The following is a 16,579-nucleotide window of genomic DNA, read 5'->3' on the forward strand; positions in this document are numbered from 1 at the left end:
TATATTAGGCATTATAGGAGATCCAAAAAGAACAAAACAGGTCCTGTGCCCTCTGGGGATATAGTCAATATGGTGGTATGAGGAGGAATTTTAAGTAAAGTCTGTCTGATCCAAGAGATAAATGCCATTCATCCACTTCAGTTGTTCATCATTGTCATAGTTGTTCTAAATTTACATGGTACTTAAAGGGTTACAAAGCATTTTATAACAACTCTGGGATCTATTATTAGCTTTTTGTAACTAGGAGCCACTGTATGCAAAGCTCTGCACTACTAAGTCCCAGAGAAATTCTGTAGGAACAAAGTTGGGATAGCTAAACAAATAAACGAAAATTATTTTAAAACAGAACCATGACTGATTTGGAAGAAAAACTATTTGTTTTAGCCAAAATCTGTCAGAGACCTTGTATTAACATGCAAGCCTTTCTGTTTGGAAAGAGGTTGAATTTCCTCTACTAGTGAGAATACTCTGTCTTGCAAGGGACTTCCACTTTTCACTTAACAGTAATTGTGAACAAAAGATAAAATTTCATAGCAAAGTAAAATGAAAAAACATAGTTTAGGATTTTTGATTTGCTAAAGGCCATTAACAATGTTAATATCAGCTCATGCTTACAGAAAGTATCTCCCTGAAATCAATTATTCTCTCTTTAATTACTCCACTTTCAATTTAGTCAAAGGTGAATAGAAACTTTTCTTAATTGGATCAAAAACATTCTCATAAGTGGATCACATAAATATGGCTAAAGGGAGTCAAGATCTCTTACTAAAAATGTTTAAATGTACTCATATCTGTCTAAGTGCTCCAAAAATACAACACAACACCATCATAGTCCCTCTCTCTCTGTTGCATAAATCCCACCTCCAAAAGGGCCATGTCATCAAGGGATAAGTTGTTTCCTCTTTTAGTAGGATTGTCTACTATGTCAACAGGGACTCTCCACTGTCCTCTGTAGCATTGACCTCTTCCTTCCCTCAACTGAATGTGTCATAGTTATAGTTAGTTATGGCTTAAGAACAAAAGCAACTCAACCAATTTTTCAATATCTATAAATGTAAGAAAGTCTCAGAGTTGTTTACCAAGCAAGCCTCAAATGGATTTGTAAATCTGCTCTTAAAAATACTTGCCAAGAGAGGAGCAAAAGCAAAGGTTATGAATTAATAACAGGTAGCCCATTTTGTATAGAAAGTGGGACATTCTTAATGAAAGAGGATCAGTCAGCTTTGGATAGAAAAAGGAACTGAGATAAAAATGGCATTGAGGATGAGAGACAGAGACAGACACACAGAGAGACAGAAACAGAAATAAAGATGGCGAGAAAGACACAGAGTCAGAGACAGGGACAGAGAAGAGACAGAGACAGCGACAGCAAGAAAGATGGAGAGAGACACACAAAGAGACAGGGACAGAGACAGAGAGACAAGAGATAGAAACAGAAATAAAGATGGAGAAAGAGACAGAGAGACACAGAGACAGAGACAGGGACAGAGAAGAGACAGAGACAGCAAGAGAGACGGAGAGACAGAGAGACACACGAAGAGATGGGGGAGAGAGACAGAGAGAGAGAGAGAGGAGAGAGAGAAGAGAGAGAGGAGAGACAGAGACAGAGACCCAGAATCAGAGACAGAGGCAGACAGAGACAGAAAGACACACACAGAGAAACAGACAGAGAGAGAGACAAAATCAGAGACAGACGCAGACAGAGATAGAGACACAAAAATAGACACACTTAGAGAAAGACAGACACAGAGACAGACAGAGATAGAGATAGAAACAGAGAGATACAGGGATAGAGACATACTCAGAAAAAGACAGAGACAGAGAAACAGAGACAAAGACAGAGACAGAAAGAACGACAAAGACAGAGACACACACAGAAAGACAGAGACACACAAAGAAAGACAGAGAGAGAGAGAGAGAGAGAGAGAGAGAGAGAGAGAGAGAGAGAGAGAATCTATCATTTTTCTTTCCTCTTAAAGAATGATGCAAGTTAGGGGAGGATGTGATATTGTTAGTGAGGGAAAGAAAATTTGGCAGGCAGGAACTACGGGAGCCTTCCAGGCAGAAGGAGCAGTGTGACAGAAGGTGAAGAGGTGGGAGTGAGAACAACAGATGAAGAGAGGGGTGAGTAGCTTTGCCTGAGCAGCATGAAGGGGTAAGGGAGAAAATAAAATGTAAGGGGCCTTAGGTGGCCTGTAGCATTTTCCTGATGAAGTGCTTGAGGGGGAAGGAATGAATTTAATTCTCTGTAGTGAGTCCTGTGGTGGAACCCTTCATGGGATTTTAATGAAAAAAGCTCTTATTTAAAGAATCTGACAGTAGAACTGAAGCACTTTCCCTTTTTGATCAGCTATGGTCAAGCAGTAAGGGCAATAGAGAAGACAGTAATGAATCAATCATCAATTTATCAGCTAACATCTACTAAGGAAGCCCCTACCATGTGCCAGCACTGTTCTGGTACTGGGGATATAAAGACAAAAGTGAGATGACCCCTTCCTTCAAGGAGCTTACACATTCTAGTGGGAGAAGCAACACGACCATGTAGAAGAATATATACAATATATACAAAGAAAATGTGGAATAAAATTTTTAAATGACATTATTGGTGGTCTTTTTTAACATCAACAAAATTTATCTCTTCCCATAGTCATTCTGTGTGAAAAATAATGTTTTTAAGACAAAAAAAATCAAAGAGAATAAAAATCTCCAATATAAAATGGTCAAATCAGAAAAAGCCTAAAAATAATCACAATGTACTATACCTATAAAAATACCATCTCTGCCAGGGAATGGGGTGAGAGTGTTCTCTCACATTTCTTTTTGGAGTCATTTGTTCTCTGTCACTTTTTTTTTTATAGCATTTTATAGCATTCACTTTTGATGTGTGTGTGTGTGTGTGTGTGTGTGTGTGTTTCTATTTACATTGTTATGGTCAATGTACATTTCGGTTTTTTTTTTTTAGCTCCACCTACTTCATTCTGCATCAGTTCATGTAGCTATTTCCATACTTCTTTGTATTCATCATATTTGTAGTTTCTTATAGTACATTACATTTATATACCACAATCTGTTTAGCCTTTCCCTATTTAATGTTCATCTATTTTATTTCCAATTCTTTTCTAAAACAAAAAATGCTACTGCTATTAATATTTTGGTAGACAGTAGAACTTTCTTCTTATCAGTGACTTCCTTGGGGTATAACCCTAGTAGTAGAATTTCTGAGTCAGAAGATTATGACACTTTAGTCACTTTATTCTCATTATTTTAAATTATTGCTTTCCCAATTGATGGTACCAATTCACAATTTTACAAGAAGGCATTAGTGTGCCCAATTTCCCCATAACCCTTACAACATCAGCCATCCCAATTTTTCATCATCTTTGCCAACTCACTTAGTACATGGTAAAACTTCTGTGTTCTTTTGAATTAAGTCTCTCTTATTATGAGTAATTTAGATCTCTCATTTAGTTAATTTGTAGTTCTCATTTTGAGGATTGTTTGTTCATGTCATTGGTGACTTTCTGTCAGGGGATTGTTTTGATTGATTGTCATTCTGTTTTTCTATCTATCCATCTTTATCTAAATATATCCCTGTCAGAGAAATTGATACAAAGATTTTTCCCCCTATTTGACTAGTTTGTTTTGTATCTTTTATATATTGTATCTATTATGTATTATGTATCATTTGTACAGAAGCCTTTCAGGTTCACATAATCAAAGTTTTCTATTTTATCTTTTTAAATTGCCTCTTTATTTATTTAAATTTATTTCATAAATTTTATAATTTAAATGTATTTATTTATTTAAGAAAATATCTCTTCCCTATAGTTGTGGAAGGTATATTATCTGCTTCTCTTTAATTTTTAACTTTGTGATCTTTACTATTAAGGTCATATATCCATTTAGAATTATTATGAAATATGGAGCAAGATGTTTGGACTAACACTGTCTAAGCCTAATTTCTGCCAAACTGTTTTCTAGCATTCCCAGCAAGTTTCTTGTTGCTCTTGTTGCTGTTGTTTTCCCAATAGACTAGGTTATGAAAGGCTTTGAATGCCAAACAGAGTATCTTGTATTTGCTCCCAGAGGGAATAGGAAACCACTAAAATTTATTATAGTCAAGACCTGTGCTTTACAAAAATCATTTTCCTGACTAAATGGAAAATGGATTGAAGTGGGGAGAGACTTGAGATAGACAGACCCACCAGCAGACTATTGCAGTAATCCATGGATGAATGATGAGGATCTGGACCACAGTGGTGACAGTGTCGGAGGAGAGGAGAGGAGCGTATTTTCTGTGAGTAACAATAAATGTAAATAGGATGTCATCCAAGTGAATGATCATACCCAAGCCCTAAATTTTGAACATATGGAGGATGAAAAAAGGTTAAGCCAGAGAATTAATTGTTTAAAGAAGATTATCTGGCTTTTAAGGAAACAATGTGGTGAGGTTAAAAAGTACTGAATTTGGAGTCAGAAGACCTCATTCAAATCATACTTCTTTTCCTTACTATGTGGCCTTGGGGGAAAAAAATCATTTCATCATTATGGGCCTCAGTTTTCTCCTCTGTAAAATGAGGGGGCTGGATTATATGATTTCTAAAGTACCTTCTAACTTTAACTCTGTAATCCTATGGATAAATATCAAGGGGGAAGAACTGTGGAGCATCCATGCTCCCTTATTCTTGCTTACTAAGGCAGAGAAGTGAAACTTTAGTATTGTTCATAGGAGTATGGAAGGAACAGAAAACAGAGATAACCCGTGTGAAGGAAGACTTTTATTTTCTTCTCAAATGAAATCAGCTTCCAGCAAGATATGTATCTTTTTTTAATTAAAAAATATTTATTTTTAACATTCTTTTCTTTTTAAAATTTTGAGTTCTAGATTCTTTTTCTCCCTCCCTCCTTCCCTTCTCCCACCTACTAAAAAGCAAACAACATGTTATAAATTATACATGTGAAATTATACAAAATATGTTTTCATATTAGCCATGTCTTCAAAAAAATATTATAAAATAAGAAAAGCAAGAAAATTATACTGCAGTTTGCTCCATCATTCCAAAACTGAATCTGAGGCATTATTTTAAAGTAAATTGTAGTGGAATGTTGGGAGAGCTCAACTGAGTCCCATCTCATACTCTTCCATCTTGACTCCCACCACAATATATATCTTTAAATGATTTATAGAGATCTACTGATAAAGAGCCAAACTGAAAGGAATATGAGGCCATATAAATGGATTAGACGGAGTAAAGGAACAGCAATTATTTTTGTCTTTCTGAAAATATTTTCAACAGAAATTAGGCAGAGAAAGGAATCATATGGCATTGTGCCTGGCACATGGAAGACAATAAATGTTAATTGATTGACTAAAGATCAGATTTGATACTATTGTGAAGAAATAACTGGATGGATCCAGAAATGGATCCTATACTCTGTGCCATTCCTTGTATCCATTTATGGCCACTTGATTACTGTCATGGTCAGTGTTGCTGTATGAAGGATAAGGATAAAGATGACGGATGAGAATAAAAAGTACGTCTGTGATTCCACTAATATAGGGAATTTCCATTGCAAGTCAGCACTTTCTCTATAGCCTAGAATCTAAAAGAATTGCCTAGAACACTGAGAGGTTGAGACATTCTAAGAGTCACATGGTCAAAATGGGCCAAAGGTGGGACACATGGAGGATCAGAGGTGAAGTAAAATGATCAGGAATAATATTCTGGGTTTTTTTTTTTTTTGCATAATTTGAATTTTTGCTGCATCTGACTTGGTAAAAGCCCTTTCTGAAACCCCCTCTACTTTCTTCTGTTTTTATTTCCCTTTCATTTTGTTCCTCTCCAACTATAAGTTTGGGACAGAGGAGAGCTGGGAGGAAAGGGAAATGCTTGCCCTATATGTTTTCCTCCTTGAACTTTGCCCACATGAGATAGCTCTGGATAGTGGCTAGCACAAAATTATACTCCTCTCTCTCTTTCTCTCATCACTCTTTCTAAATACTCCGAATCCCTATCATTGTATTATTAGTCTGATTACAGATCATTAGATTTAGAGCTGAACAAACTCCTCATTTTACAAATGGAGAAACTAAGGCTGAGAGGGATTGAGTAATTTGCTCAGGATCACAAAGCTCTTAAGTATTTAAGTATTTGATGGTCTTCCCGGCTCCAAGGCCAGTATTCCAACCATTTTTACTTTTACTTGGCAATCTCTCTCTCTCTCTCTTTTCCTCTCTCTTTTCTTTTCTTCCCTCCCTCCCTCCCTCCCTCCCTACTCTCTTCTCTCCCTCTCTCCCTCCTTCTCTCTGTCTCTGTTTCTCTCTGTGTGTCTCTGTCTCTGTGTGTCTCTGTCTCTGTCTCTGTCTCTTTGTCTGTCTGTCTCTCTCTCTCTCTCTCTCTCTCTCTCTCTCTCTCTCTCTCTCTCTCTCTCTCCTGTCTCTACTTACTGGAAAACTGCAAAAATTGAAGGACTGCGAGGATGCAGATGTCCTTGCTCTCTCTCCATGAGCCTGTCAGGTCTGATGGAGCCTAGGACCCAGTCCATTGCTGTTACAACAGACTCTCTCCTTTGTCCCACATTCTGGGTGACTGGCAGTGCCACCGGGAGCTTCGTTAATTATAACCGTCTTGCTGTGTTTAATGGATTACAAATAGAACAGCCTGCAGAGAGCCCTCAAGGTGACTAACCAAGGGTCAGAGGAAGAGAAAAACGAAGGGTGAACATTCTCTTAGTGTCCATTGTTGTTCAACAAAACAAGTCTGTGGAAATGAATCGAGTCTGAAAGGCAGGCTCATGGTCTCATAAATTCAGAGGCAATTAATGTAATGTCATGGGGTGTTTGTGATACATTCACATGTTCATACTTAGGATTCTCTAGTAAACACAGTTGAAAGAAGGCTGGAGGGGCAGCTGCATGGTGTAGTGGATAGAGCATGGACCTGGAGTCAGGAGGACCTGAATTCAAATCCAGCCTCAAACACTTAACACTTACTAGCTATGTGACCCGGGGAAAAAAGAGGGCTGGATCTGAAACCAGGACCTGAAATTTGAATCCTGTCCCTATACTTACTAACCTCCTGTGAAACCTTGGGCATGCCCCCTAACCTCTTGAACCCTCAGCTTCTTCATCTGTAAAATGAGAAGGTGACTTTATAAGACCCCTTTCTATCCTACATGGAAGATTTTTCGATTCTGTTATAGAATACTATGAACAATAGATAATATCTACCTTGGGAAATAGAAAAATTGTTCCTACTTTTTTATTGTGAATGTTTTTCAGTTTTATCATACCCTTTGTGAGCCCATTTGGGGTTTTCTTGGCAAAGATAATTGGAGAAGTTTTCCTTTTCCTTCTCCAGCTCCTTTTACAGATGAGAAAACTGAGGCAAACAAGGTTAAATGAGTTACCTCGGATCACACAGCTAGGAAGTGCCTGAGGCCAGATTTGACATCAGGCCCAGTGTGCTCTGTTCAGTGAGCTATCACCGGCTGCATCTAGATTAAGTCTAGAATACAGTTTTTAAAAAAATCAAGTATGTTAAGCACTGTGCATCCAAAGGCAAGAATTGCAACCACAAGGGACTTACATGCTACAAAGATGGGCAACTTTGACCTTTCCATTTTGCTGAGACTAGCAAGAATCATGTTCAGAATTGTTGATGAAAATTTGATTGATTTCAGTTTAACAAGGATTAGCATAAAGCTATTATTAGGCAATTATTGTATTAGGCATTAAGCTATATGCTGAGGAAATAAAGTAAAAAGTGAAACAGTCCTTACCCTGTTAGTATCCTTTTTTTTTGGGGGGGGGGGGGAGAGGCAGAAACCACATGTTTGTAAAAACAATTCAATATAAATGATATCCAAGTAATTTTTCTATTAGGAGGGAATAAGCAACTGGCAAAGTCAGTATAAGCATCAACACATTGAATTGAGTGTTTTGTTTTTCACATCCTTGTAATCATTTAAAAATGAGATCTAAGAATCAGGAAGAGGCATTTCTGTGCTGATATATACGGGGAAAAAAACACAGGTGGAGACAAGGTACACCCACAGTAGGTAAGAGTTTTCACTTTCTGAACTGTGGGCTTTCACTCACTGGAGGAAAAGAAAAATCTGATTTTCTTTTCTTCCAGTGAGTGAGATAAATAAAATAACTTTTTGGGAAATAAGCAGGTGAATTTGTTTCTCCTCTTTTCTTTCTGAAACTGATCCTAAGAAACTGGCTATAAGAAGACTATCACTTATATTGAGTACAGTCTTGTGACATAGAATTACCCAGGCAGGTCCAACACTATACAGTTGCTTTATGTGGATCACTGAACAATAAGGGTAGGAGATAAGCTAGTCTGAGTTGGTGAGTTACATGTTGGGCTTATGGACATCTCTAGCCAGTATACGAGTCCAGATGCTAAAAGGTTGCTTATTAAATTGAATGAAATTGAATTGGGTTATTTCTCCTTTTTTGTTCGGTTTATTAATTTTTTTTCAAGACAATCCTAACTATATGACTTGCTGAAGGTCACTCATCTCATAAGTGGCAAGTCTCTAAGGTCACATTTGAACTCAGCTTGTCAGGACTCCAGGGCCAGTGCTCTATCCAGTGTGATACCTAGCTGTCCCTATAGAATTGGGTCATTTCTAAAATAACAGAACAGAGTAGAGCAAGCCTGAGAGTTGTGTATGATACACCCTCAGGGGAGGGTTAGGGAATCATAGAATCAGAACTACAACAGGACTTAAGGTTGATCTAGTACCTGAACAAGAATTATATAAAATAGCTATCCCAAAAGCTTGTATAATTGGGACCTCAGTCTGGAAGGGAATTAAGTATGGTGGACCTAAACTCATTCTCAAAATGGAGATTTTGGAAGGAACTCAGTGATGGAAGAAAGGGTCCAACATGGCAAAAGGACATAATAGGATGAGAAAACCCTAGGTACTCAGAGAATTTCCTTGGTAAAGAGACAAGAGGCTTAAATACTGAGCCATCATAGGCCTGATAAGCCCTATCAAGGAATGTGGCAAAATATCTTATACAAGAGAGGTGGTCAATAAATGTTTTATGAATGAATGAATTTGTAAGGGCAATAAGTAAATAAGAGGCAATGACTAATTCTAATATTAAAATGTCATCTTGGATATTAATAGCATGCAGCCAGAAGCTCTTCTTCACCAAATATGTGTTTTTTGACACAAATTTTAACATACTTTCAATATCTTTGTGCATTCCTAGAATTAATCAGCAGTATGTTCCAATGTGAGCACTTCCTTTGGTCATAGAGTTTCGCCATAATCTTGCTTATGGAACTTGATACCAAGTATAATTTGTAAATTCCTCTTTTCCAGTTATTCTTTTTCTTCAGTGGGGACCCTTAGTAAGCATTTTTTTGTTTTGTTTTGTTTTAGTAGATCCAACAATGTCTATGGGCCTGCTCTGTCATTATCCCAGGGCATAACACTCCCATTGACTGCCTTGAACTCCAGAATTTTGCACAAGCTTAGACAAAGTTTGAAGTTACTATCACCACCTGACATAGAATTCTACCTGTCCCATCCTTCCTCTCTTACTTCTTCCAATCCTTTCTTCTTCTATTTCCTTTTTCTTACTTTTAAAAAAATATTAACATATTACAGTTTGTAGTTCTTAATGCACATCTCTGGACTCTTCCAGATATAGTCTCTCAGAGATATTCTACATTTAAATATTCTTTGGATGCCAAAAACTTGCAAGTTCTATTTGAGAAATGGATTAGCTATTTTTAGTCTTTAACTTTGTTTTATAGTTTCTTGATGTCTCATGAAATCACTAGTTTCTACGTGATCAATTCTAATGCCTCTTTTATCAAACTGATAAAACTCTTTTCATGTTTTTCTTCTATTACTCTCAATTCTTTTTTTATTTTTTCCTCTTTGTTTTTATTTGCTTTAAATTTTTTGTTTCTTCAGCTTTTATTGAAATTATTGTTGTGCATTCAATGTGTATTTTTCCTTAAGACTTGGCTTGTAGATGTTTTCAAGTCATTGTCTTCTCTTTTGTGTCTTGATATTTCCTATCATTATAGTAGTTTTTGGTGGTGTTTACTCATTTTTATAGCCTATTTCTTAAATTTTATGTTAGAATTGGATTTTGTTCACCTTTGAGATTATGATTAGTCTGAACTTCAGGCTTTTTCAGGTCTAGGAACCTATAAGTTTTCAGTACTTCCAAAATGGTATGATCCAGGGAATGATCTGGTCATTACCTTTCTCATCCATACTCTGATTCTTATCCAGGTAGGGCCCTGGTCCCCTGTAATAATAGTAGCTCCTCTTCAACCTGGAGTTGCAATCTAGCCTAAGTAATGGATGATGGAGCTGCCACATGTTTCCAGTGCCAACTCAAGGGTCTTCTGGGTCCTATTTCTGCTCAGGTATTCACTCCCCTTGGACAGTGGATTTTTCTGGTATTACTATCATTGTGCTGCCTCAAAACTTCTCTGAGTCTGTTCTGTTGTCTGAAAAATGGGCATAATAACATTTATACAACCTACTTCTCAGGATTGCTATGGGAAAAAATTCTGTGTAACTTATACTGTGTAATTTTAGAGCACTATTATTATTCTCACATACACTGGACCTCAGAATTAGAAATAGCACCCAATGAGGAGTTAGTGGGTCTAGTACAAAGAACACTGACTGTGGAACCAATGTACTTTAGTTTAAATCCTATTTTTCCTTCTTACTCTTTTTTTGATCCTGACCAAGTTAAACCTTCACCTTGAAAAGGAAAAGAGCTTGGAGGAGGAAGCCTACGAGCAACACAACATGGGCTCAGGATTTGAGGGATAAGAGCCACACTTACAGGAACTGATTGGACAATGGGGATGAAGAGAATATGGAAGTACAACTCAACTCTAAAGCTAATTTATTGTCTGTGATAAAAATCTTATATTTATATATTTTATAGACTCTACAACAACCCCTTGAGGTTGATAGCAGGATTATTAATGATTAATAATACAAATAGGAAACTGAGGACTAACTACAGAAATTGTCACAAAAGCAGAACTGGGACTGAAGCCAGTTCTTTGGCTTTTTTCCCTCACAGCAACTGACTTAGTTACAAGAACCTAAACATTTGCAGAGAGCACAACATAAATTATCTGTAGCTTTGCTCCCTGCACTAACCCTGAGAAGATAGATGAGACTGGCACCATCAGCTTCATGTTAGAGATGAATATCCTGAGACCTCACTGCTGTTGCACATTGGTATGGTCTCATTAGTTTATTTTGTCTAAATGAGCCCCACTAAATGGATTGAAACAGCCTCTTTAGCCACCAGGTGCCAAATGTCCTAGAGGATTAACCCAGAGATTTTGCCACCTTGCCCACATTGTTTCTTACTCATAGCCTATTCAGAGAGAAAATTTTAAGTCCACGCAGAGCTTTCCTTTGGTTTCAATTTATCTCATTTATTTCAAACAGCTCTTTCTGTAAGTCACCACTTTGTGAATTTCAGCCTCAGATCCAAGTGCTGAGCTCCCCACAGTGTAGAAGCTGCTCAGAATTCCTGGCAAAAGCCTTGTGATTTTTTTGGTGTCACTTCAACTGTAGGTGATGATCATGACAGCATGAGATCTGTGGAAGGGAGGTATCAGAAGTGTGGGTCAAAGGTCTCCTAAACCATCAGTCATTCTTAACTAAGCATATTCTTTGCTAAAATCCTGAGCAACTAAAATCTCATCTCTCTCATCAATTCCTTTTTATTCGTGAATAATCAAATACTAGATACTTAAAGAGGACTGAACAGGGAAGAGAAATCAATTCCTTTTTATTCATGAATAATCAAATACTAGATACTTAAAGAGGACTGAACAGGGAAGAGAAATGAGACATAGATTGTGGCTGCCCCTCATTACACACACACACACACACACACACACACACACACACACACACAGGCATTATAAAAAGAAAAGTACTTTAAAGGGAAAGTATCTTATGCCTTATGCCTAAAAACAAAATGTGATTATATGTGGTACTATAGTGGATCTGTGAACTAAATATTCCCTTCACTGATGAAGATTGCCTGCCCATGTGGAAAAACATACGAATAAGAAGATTGAATGTATATTCTTTTCTTCTTTGTCCCATAGATACACTCCTCATTCTTTCCTCCTTTATCTCTTCTGCTTTACAAATTTAGCACAGTTAGAGAAAATAATATTCTTGAGATGTCAAAAACGATAAAAAAAAAAAAAGAAAGAAAGAAAGAAAAAAGAAAAACCTTCAACACAGTGGGTGGACCCCTTATGGCCAATTTCTAGTAGGACATAGAGAAAAATCATCAATGAATGGCTATCTACACATTGCTTATATAATTTCTTGTCCTATAAAAACATATATGTGATTCCTCTGTTTATAAACAACAGTGTGTTTGGCACATGTATCTGTGCCAAATTTTGTCAAATATAAAGGTATGTAAAGGTCAGAGAAAATAATTTTCTAAACTCCTTTACATCATAGAAACCATTTTATAGGCTATTAATAAAAAGACACCTGCTTCTGAAAATGTTAATATCTTTGTTCCTCATAAAAAGATTATTATAGATTTGATGAACATAAGCCAGAATTTGCTAGTTTGGGATTGCCAAAAATGCATTCAGGATTCAAAGAGTTATTGCAAAAAGTTATTGCAAAAATTGTAGTTTCTGAGGTACTGCAATATGTCAAATATGCATTTAAGTGGTATATATATATGCATATATGTGCATATATATGTACATATATATCAGGTTGGTATTGAAAGTATAATGTTCATGATTATGGTGAGTTTAAATGATTTTTTCTTCCCATTTTTAATTGTGCAATGAGTCATCCCTAAAACCATCTTATTACAATATGTTACATTGTTTTATGTATCTTAACTAGCTGGAAGTCAAAGTATAAAAGATGTCCTATTTCTAGCTTCCAATATGGTAACAACAGTGGATTGTTTTTATTCTGAGAGGAATGAGCACTGGGTTTTGATGTGTTTTTTTTGAAGGTTCTAGAAAAAATATTTTAAGTTAAAAGTATTTAAACCTATGAAGTCTAAGAAACTGGGTTGTTTGATTACTTTGATCTGCATAGCTGAATTTCCTATTGTCTCCCTTAATTCTGTACTGTCCTCCTAGTTCCATCTGAATGCATCAAGCCCTCTTTTCAGAAATACTATTGCTCCCATTGGGTTGTACAAGTTACAAATAGGAATGACATTTGACTGAAACCTTGAGGAAGAGAAGGGAAGGAAAGGAACTCTATTTAATTAAGAGGACAAGACAGAGCCAAGACTCATTTTTCTTTCTTGATGAGCTCTTGAGCCTTCAGATCCAGGCATCAAGATGAGGAATCAATCAATCAGAAAATAAGTAAATCAGCCTTTGATGTTCCAGGAATTTTGCTAGACTCTAAAGATACAAAGCACCAGTATACACCAAAGTACCAATCAACACCTTCTCGCATATAATCCTTCCCTTCATTCAACTAAATATCCCGGGCTTTTCTGTAAAGGTGGACTGGGATTGTCCCCCATAAATCTGAAGGCAAGAAAAAGAATCACTTAGTGAGGCTGCATCTCTAAAGAGGAAACATTCACACGCCAGACCAATGGATACAGTTGTGTTTGGGAAGTAGTTGGAAGTGTCCAGGACAATAAGGGACACTATGGCTTTGGGGCTCCTTTTGATTTCATAGAGATCCCTCCTCTGTCAACTACTGCAGGCACTAGAGTACTCTACGTTTTGGGTTGAAGAAATAATTGTAAGTTGGTTGATTTCTTCTTCCATTTTACTGTTGTTCATTGATGATAAGCTTTACTGAATTCCTCCTCTGGTACCTCATTATTGTAGAATGAATTTTCTGGGGCTATAGGAACAGAATGTTAATCCCAACCCTATCAAATCTTACTGAACTGAAACTTTCAATCAGGAGTCTGAAGTCGGATGGTGTGTGCCCTTCTTTCAAAGACCATCTTATCTAAGTATAAAAAGGTGTGCCATTATAATAGTGGCCACCAAGTGTTGGATTTTACTAACCATAGTAACACATCAACATATTTTGTAAGGTTGAAAGGGATTTCAGTTTGCATTGGCAGAACAAACCGTCACCATGATGATGATGACAATATCTCACATTTATAGAGTACTATACATTAATTTCAGTAATTTCCCTTGTGAGCACATATGAGGCAGGTGCTCTTATAATCTCTGTTTTATAGATGAAGACACTGAAGCAGAACTGAATTTAGCGTTTCGAGACTTTAAACCTCTGTTCTGACAGTTATGTAACTTGGACCAGTCATTCAATAAGGAAGTTTCTAATTTCTAAAAATGAGGTGTTGGACTATATTATTTCTGAAGTCCCTAAAACAAATATCTTATGAAATTTAAGTAACTTGCCCAGAGTAATATAGAAAGTATATGAGATGAGATTTGAATTCCTTATCTATCTGGTTTTGTTTTCTGTCCTATTGCTCCATAGCACATCCTGTACCTTGAAAAATAATAGATCTTTGCAATACTGATGGTGATATTTTGAAATTCAGCTAGTGAATAGAGGCAATGAGCAAGATTGACTGTGTAGAGATTAGATTTGGTCTGAATCTCAAGGTACTGAGGAGAAGACAGAAACTAAAACAGTTTACTAAAAAAAAAAAAAAAAAAAAAGACAGGACCTCTCTAAGGCTGTCTTTTATACTATAACATCTTAGTCAAAATGTAATAGGTTTTTGATGGATTTTTTTTCTTAGAGCCATTTCATTGGAAAACAATTGATTTGTCTCTAAGTGTATAAACTTAACAAGGAACTGATCACTAGAGGGTGCTCATTAGTTGGGGACAAATTATGATTTGTGCCTGTGATAAAATACCATTGTGTCATAAGAAACATCAGAGTGGGTTCAGAAAAACCTAGGAAGTGTAGTATGAACTAATGCAAAGTGAAGTAGGCAAATCAATTTAACAAAAAATTATTAAATTACCATATGCCAGATACTCTGTTAAGTGCTAAAGGCAAAAGAAAAAGAAAACAAAAACAAAACAAAATAACAATCCTTTCCATCAAGGAGTTCACGTCTAATGAAGGAGACAATTATATATGTACAACTATATAGGTATAAGCTCTATAGTGTATCTATTTATATCTGTGTGTGTGTGGGGGTGTGTGTGTGTGCGTGTGTATGTGAACTCAGGAGGAAAGAAGTAGAGAAAATGTATATAACAATAGTATTGCAAAGACAACAATTTTGAAAGATTTAAGATCTCTGATCAATACAATGAGCAACCCTAATTACAAAACACTAACCCACCTCCTGACAGAGAGGTGATGAGCTCAAAGTGCAGGCAAAGACAGATATTTCTGGCTGTGGAAAATGTGGACATTTCTTTTGATTGACTAGAAATATTTGTTATAAGAATTTCACTTTTTTTTCTTTTCTAGGAGATGTAGAAAAAAAGAAATGATAACTGTTTATTCGCTTAAAAATAAAGCAAAATGGGAAAAAATAAGTGCATTCATATATACATTTTTCCCCATGACAGATGACAGCAGCCTCCTGAACCTGACTCCTTATCCTCTAGTTAGAAGACGGAAGAGAAGATTCTTTGGTCTGTGCTGCCTCATCTCAAGCTAGACAATTTCCATTAAAACTCCCCCAAGAAAGCCAGATCATCAAAGAAACAGATGTCATTTGCATTTCAGATGGATAAACCACACAGTTATTGGTTATGACTATGTTTTCTATACTTCCCTCTTAATTTTCTTTCTTCCCTTTTCAAGAGTTTTACACTTTAATTAATATCAAGAACCAGAGAGAGAACAGATTCAAAATGGAGGGTGTTTTTAAAAGGATTTTTTAGATGACCTAGTGCATGTCTGCTCTAAACCATACAATGACTAGATGCAAGAATTATGATTTTAAAGTTATTCTAAGTTTTTTATGTATTGTATAAATTTCAAATGATTTCATGTACAGTAGCATAATTATAGTTCTTACTAGTTTCATGTTAATACTTTATCATATATGAAAGAGTCTTTAAACATAGAAATATATTTAAAATTACAAAACCGTGTTCAACATTATTAAATCACTAGAAGTAATATTGTTAAGAGAACTTATACTCCTATTGCTTTCTCTGCTGTCATTCATGTCTAGTCTTCCACTCTGTCAGAATTTATCCAAGAGCATCAATATATCAATATCTTAATTTGTAATGCTAAAAAATATATGGAGGCTATTAAAATTTGTAAATACACAATAATCCTGATATCTTCGTATGATGCATATGAACATAAGAGTAACTATTTTCCTTTGATCCAATGGTGTCTTTTTTCAACTTCTTAGAAAATAACATAATCCAATTAGGAAATGATGTAGTCAACTATACAATTACCCTCAAATATAAAATTAGATTATTATCACATTTCATTTTAATTGAAATTCGAAGCATGGTGTCTGCACATCAGCATAGTGTTAATTCGAATAGGGCATGCTGGAATTAGCTCAGATTGTAAAATATTTAACATTTTACATTGTTAATAAAAAGTTTTTTAGTTA

General features: G+C 36.0%; 1 protein-coding gene across 2 annotated transcripts in view; it reads left to right on the forward strand.

Annotated features, from left to right (window-relative positions):
- Positions 1 to 16,138, forward strand: part of RGS7BP (regulator of G protein signaling 7 binding protein) — a 117,554-nt gene extending 101,416 nt beyond the window's left edge. For both annotated transcript variants that reach the window (XM_031965521.1, XM_031965529.1), the window contains one exon: positions 15,564 to 16,138. In XM_031965521.1, coding sequence (XP_031821381.1) covers positions 15,564 to 15,655 — 92 coding nt within the window. In that variant the 3' untranslated portion in view covers positions 15,656 to 16,138. The remainder of the gene's footprint in view (positions 1 to 15,563) is intronic.
- Positions 16,139 to 16,579: the final 441 nt, after the last annotated feature.

The sequence above is a fragment of the Sarcophilus harrisii genome, chromosome 1, assembly GCF_902635505.1.
Source record: "Sarcophilus harrisii chromosome 1, mSarHar1.11, whole genome shotgun sequence".
NCBI classification, from domain to species: domain Eukaryota; kingdom Metazoa; phylum Chordata; class Mammalia; order Dasyuromorphia; family Dasyuridae; genus Sarcophilus; species Sarcophilus harrisii.